A 5,984-nucleotide genomic window follows, 5' to 3' on the forward strand; every position below is an offset into this window, starting at 1 on the left:
CAGAAGGACTTTCCTCAGACGGCTGTTCATAGTCGCCTCCCCACTAGTAAATCCATCTATAGATGGCACAAGGTTCGTACAGAGAACTGTCCCCACGGAGGCACTCGCACTGAACACACCTACCAACTGAGTGCTCCGTGGCTAGGTGGGTCTGTGCCCTGTTTGTTCCCTCTGTCCTCCAGCCTCCAGTGTCCAGCCTTGCTGCCGCATCGCTCCTCCTCCAACACCAGCCCAGGCCAATGGACATACCACCCCACCCCCCTGCTCCCTCTAAACGTATCCCTCTCACAGAACCAGACCAGAACTAGGAACCTTTCATCACCACACCAGAAGAGGTGCAGAGGAAGGACCAAATATCTAGACCTACACCCGGAACGAGCAAAGTACCATAACTGACATCCGGGTCTTTGGCTTCCAGGTGCGTCTGCCCGCTCCTCAGGTTGTCCTTCCTTTCCTCTGCAGATCCAACACCAGTCCAAGATCCAGCACCAGACACAGTTCCAGTACCAGACACAATCACAGCACCAGAACACAGGAAGAGGCGCGGAGGAGGGACCAAACACCAGACCTTCACCTGAAGCGAGCGGACCACAGGGGAGTGCCACAATTGACCTCCGGGTCTAGGGTTCAATTGCGTGTCTGCTTGCTCCTCAGGTTGTCCTTCCTCCCCTCTGCAGATCCAGCACCAATCCAGATCCCGGTTTCCAGGACCAGTCCCAGCACAATACCACCAGATGAGACGCCGATGAGGGACCAAAGATCACACCTTCACCCGGAGCAAGCAGGCCACAGGGAAGTACCACCATTGACCTCTGGGTCTAGGGCTCCCTTGTGTGTCTGCTTGCTCCTCAGGCTGTCTTTCCTCCCCTCTACAGATCCCAACACAGCACCCACAGCAGCCGTTTCCAAGTTCCTATTTTTTCCCAGGTCCCCAGTCCCAGACCCAGCACCAACCCCTGGTTACAGCCCTAGTACCAGCACAATTTCCAACCTGGCCCCAAAACCAACACAGGTTTTCCCAGTCCCAGACCCAACACCAGCACCAACCCTGGACACAGCACCGACCAACCACAACTGCCACCTCCATCCAGCAGCTGCCAGCCCAGACCCCACCACTTCCCCTACCGCTTCACCTCCCCCAACACAAAGACACTAACACACCAACAACCACTCTACCAGACCAACCATGACTGACTGACTGATTAACTAATTGATGGACTGATTACCGTTTTTTTTATTGAATGCATTAGATTCTTTGTTGTTTGTTTTTCTTTTGATTTGTTTAGCGTAAGTTGGATTGATTACTTATTGTTTGAATTGTTTGTTTTAAATTGTAACTAAATTGATTTGAAATGTTGGAACAACCAAATAAATGTACCTTAAACCTTTACTGTTAAGTAAAAAGATTGTTACCGTGAATGTTGTTGTAGTTAAGCCGGCTACTTGCAAGTTTCGTTTTTTGTATTAGAAAAAAACAAAATACATGTATTCTAATTAAACTGTTTTCAAATACATTAATTGTACTTCAGGTCAGTGAAATACAAATGACAAAATAGGTATCAAAACTATTGAAATACCTATGTCAAATACAACAAATACTGCGCATTGTTGGCACTAGCTGCCTGCAACAGTTTAGTTTAACCACTGTGCTTCCAGTAATGCTCTGTAAATTCTAGAAATACAGCATGTTGCTGTAGTCAGGTGTTCCAGTAATATGCTCTAAATGTGTGCTTCAGTAAAGGTTCTGTACACGTACAGTAACCTACTGGCTATGGTGCTGCCAGTAAATTACTGTAAAAATTATAGGATATTTTTTTGTGTACAAAGTACATGTGATGTGCAGTACAATAAAATTACCAGAATCTCACACTATCCCTTTAACCTTATAGAGAACTAATACGAGATATGTGCAGTGCTAGAAATGTAGCATACTTCAAATGATTGCATACACTTAAGTGGATGATTGCGGCAAGAAAGTGAAAAATTGGACATCGATTCAGAGCAATTAGACATTTTATTAATGACAAACACATTATTCTGCAGTTAGAGCAATTTATTTATTCTACATACAGATAAGCAGGTGTTTACAATGATTTCAATAAAATGAAATAAATAGATGCATCTAGAAAATCGACAGCTGTTAACTACAGTAAAGCAAGATATGTGAAAAAGTATTCCAGTCTATCAAATATCTTATTCTGACTGTAGGCTATTTCTTCTGTTTGATAAGCCTGAGAAGCCTTTATTTTGGGAACATCTAGGTTTCTCAGTCACTACAATGAAAACAGTCCCCATATCAGCAGATTAGTGCTTTTCCAATTCATAGAATAACTGAATGTGTGTGTGCGTGTGTGTGTATGTGTGTGTGTGTGTGTGTGTTTGTTTGTGTGTATGCATGTGAGAAAATGAGTCTCATAAAGCCTACTGCACACAGAGATCAAAGGTCATAGAAGTGCTTAGGGAAGTCTCTTAGAGATGGAGAGTGAATGTTACAGTATGTCACACCACTAAAATAACCATTTAGGCTTCAGTATGTTTACTACAGCCAATCAGTAAAAATGCAGGCAAGACAAGAAAACAGAACATGACTGAGCAGTGGTAGGTATTTAGGAAGGTCAGTATCCCAGGAAGCCTCCGTATCTCTTCTCTACCACGTCAGGAACATCTTCCAACTCCACACGCTCCTTTTCCATCTCGTCCTCCTCTTCCTCCCCCCAGGCTCGCTTGTTGAGGAAGCCTCCATAGCGTTTCTGCTCCTCCCTCCACTTGGGCCTGCCCACCCTCCTCATGAAGCCGCCGTAGCGCTTCTGCAGCTCTTGGATACCATTCTCTAAGTCAGAGCTCTGTCTAGCGCTCCTGAGAAAGCCTCCGTAGCGTTTCTCCACCCCGCCATCGCCGCCATCCACATTCCTCATCAGTTCCCGGAGCAGACTCAGTGTGTCTTCTGGCTCGCCACTCTTCTTCATGAACCCGCCGTAGCGTTTGAACAGGATCTCCCTGCCGTGGTCGACATCGTCGGGTTCAGGACCGTACAGTTCTGCCGTTTTCTTCATGAAGCCCCCGTAGCGTTTCATGAAGCCGCCATACTTCTTTACTAGTTGATGTGGGTCGTTGTTGTCCAGCTTGGAGGTCTCTGTGGTAGCCTTGTCTTCCTCTGTTGGACTGTCGGCATTTCTAGCCTGCAGGACATCCTCACACAGCTCCCAGGACTTCTTGGGGCTAAGAGCTCCTTCACACTCTAACGTACATGTCTGGGGGAGAGATTGAGATCAGAAGTCATAAGGCAATATCAGTGTTATGAAACTATTTTCTTTACATTTAAATTGATCACATAGGATGATAAACCAGGTTATTCCTCTATCCAATATTTCAACTGTCCACCCTTGAAATCTATTTGTCTCTTTGTGGTTCTCCTTTCCAATAACCCATAAATCTCATTATCCACTTGAAAAGCACAATGCTCAGGTTTGCGGTAGAACTACAGTACGCTTGATGGAGAGAGACCCAGTGATCACAGCCAATCAGACGTTAAGTGCTCTCTGTTGGGTGATAAATGTCACTCTAAATCCGCCAGCACAGTGCCATTGGTCGTGGGAGTTGGGAGGCTGGGGGCTCCACACAAACACCACAGTGCCTTGGGTGTTTCATCGTTCCATGTAGTATATTTACCAGAAGCAAATCAATCCTGAGCATCTAGAAAGCTCAATCTCTAATGGTCTGTGACATTGCTTCTCACCACCATCAACCCCCTCCTTTGCCTCAGGCAAAGCTTTAGGAGGCGATTGGGGAGGGTATTCCCCATCTGCTATAATTCTACTTTGGTGAATTTAAAACAACATTATGACATAATGCAGATAATAGTTTCTACAGAGTCAGTCAAAGTGAGCCATATTCATGTGATCAAATCTGATACTTAACTGCAATCTAGTGGTGGAAAATAGAAAGTACACTATTTCAAACTAGGCGGTCCATACTCTCCTATTCAAATGATTTAGGGTTTCTCTTGAGAAATCATGCAAGTTTGCATGTCATTCTTGGCACAATTTAGACCCAAATAATTGAACAAAATTAAGCATATGCTTTAGGTTGCTCTGTACACTTACAGTAGCCATACTGTTTTTAAATCAACATTTTCCTAAATGTAAACTTTTTAAACCAGACTTGCATTGTTTCCAAAATAATTATAGGCATGCCGAGATTCCCTTGGCAAATAAATATGCATTTACAAAACAATATATTTCTTTGTAGGCTACAAAATAATAGCCATCAATGCTATCAGCAGAAACACAATTTGCCAAATGTTTAGTCAACGGTGGTTTGTGGTTCAAGTCGTTTTTTCCTGACAAGTCCTTGCCCACTGTTTTTGACTCGCTCTAGTTAGTGTATTGGCCCCAAAATCTATTTTACAGCTGCTTCTCATAATTTTTGTAATTTAATTAATCAACTTATAGTTTGTAGGTGTCATAATTAAATCATACATCTATTTATTCAATTCCCAAGTGATCAATACAGTGGAAGTAGCCAAATCACAAAACCAGCGAATGATTGTGATGCGCATTCATCTCTGGTATGAAATCTATTGTGTGGTAGTAGCAAATTCTTGGAAATCTAAGCGGCTCTACGAAAAAAGTTCTGAGAAACCCGCGTGCAGATAGCCTAATAGAGAGCGAACATTCAGTAATCCCCTATTAATACAAACTTCATGTCATGAAAAAGGAACAAAAAGGGTGTTGTAGTTGTAGGCCTACTTACGAGAGAGTTGATGTCTGTCTTTTGAAGTTGTAGGTGATGAATACAATATGCGCAGTCTGCCCCGCAGTCCGCACTCACCGTCAACACAAGGCACGCGCTCAGAGCCAGCGTCCAGCAGGAACGCATAGATACCGCCATGGGCTGCGAAACAAGAGAGTCAGCAATGAAATGATCGATGCTTTCCAAATCATGAAGTTTGCGCGTCTAAACTATGTTGGCTTATATGAATTATAAACTAAATGCAGAAGATATTAGCCTAATTCACAAAGGATAATTTTTTTTCTTCTAGTTTTGTTAGACATTTGACATGAACTAGCCTAAACAAATTAGGCATGAACATATTAGACAAATGAATAGACATATTAGACACATTAATGGAAGTATCTTCAAGTCCAACATTAAACTGTTATGGGTCAGGGACAAAATAAAATGAATACAATTATTAACTCACCTTTCTCGTTTTGTCGTGTAGCCTCCTACTAATTCAAAATAATACTGATGTTCCAAGTTCTTCTGTTGCAGTTGTAGCGAGGAAAAAAACGGTTGGATTTAGCAAACTACTATATAGTCAGTCACTGCGTGGCTAGTATATCCCTAAAACAAACTTGATCACTTTAATTTCTGAGTTCGAATCTTGGAAGAGAACGCAGGCAAAGCACCTGCCACTTCAGTCACTATAGCAGCATCGAAACGTTTCAATGTGGGCTTGTTATAAGTGCGCGGACTTCTCTGTCTTGCTTGTGCGATCAGACACCCCTTAAATGCTGTACTATAGGAGACCCGCCAACAACCGTGAAGTGATCCCTCGTTGTCACGGGAAAGCTCCTCCTGACGTATGATGAATGACGCACACAACATCAAGTGAGGTGCTCAGCATAATGGTAAGTAACATTTATGGGGATAAGTACTGGAACTAATATTTTTCAAGGTGAGTGGGATCTCCCACTTATATTGCATTGTATGTTTATAGATGTGATGTAGTTGTGCCAGATTACACAATACTGTAGGCCTACAGGCTGAGTATGCAAAAATTTTTCATTGCCATGTCAATGGATAATTGTGTTTATAAACACAGTCCATGAGTTTAGTTTCCAAAAGTGCCAGTTACTTGTTCTTGTATTTAACCACTAACTGATCTAAGCCTCAGCCAAAGTAAACCATCCACAATATCCATAGAGTAGGTTTAGGCCTTAACCCCCTGGATAATTTCTTTCCAGGGATTCTCCCAGTGT

General features: G+C 43.0%; 1 protein-coding gene across 1 annotated transcript; it reads right to left on the reverse strand.

Annotated features, from left to right (window-relative positions):
• Positions 1-1,997: 1,997 nt before the first annotated feature.
• On the reverse strand, positions 1,998-5,578 carry penkb (proenkephalin b). Its single transcript, XM_084185391.1, has 3 exons — positions 5,204-5,578; positions 4,753-4,893; positions 1,998-3,251 (listed from the first exon to the last, which is right to left on the reverse strand). The coding sequence occupies exons 2-3, from the start codon at positions 4,888-4,890 to the stop codon at positions 2,616-2,618; spliced, it is 774 nt and encodes a 257-aa protein (XP_084041517.1). The 5' UTR covers positions 4,891-4,893; positions 5,204-5,578; the 3' UTR covers positions 1,998-2,615.
• Between the last annotated feature and the right edge of the window lie 406 nt (positions 5,579-5,984).

Source organism: Coregonus lavaretus (assembly GCF_964263955.1).
Source record: "Coregonus lavaretus genome assembly, chromosome: 2".
Classification (NCBI taxonomy): domain Eukaryota; kingdom Metazoa; phylum Chordata; class Actinopteri; order Salmoniformes; family Salmonidae; genus Coregonus; species Coregonus lavaretus.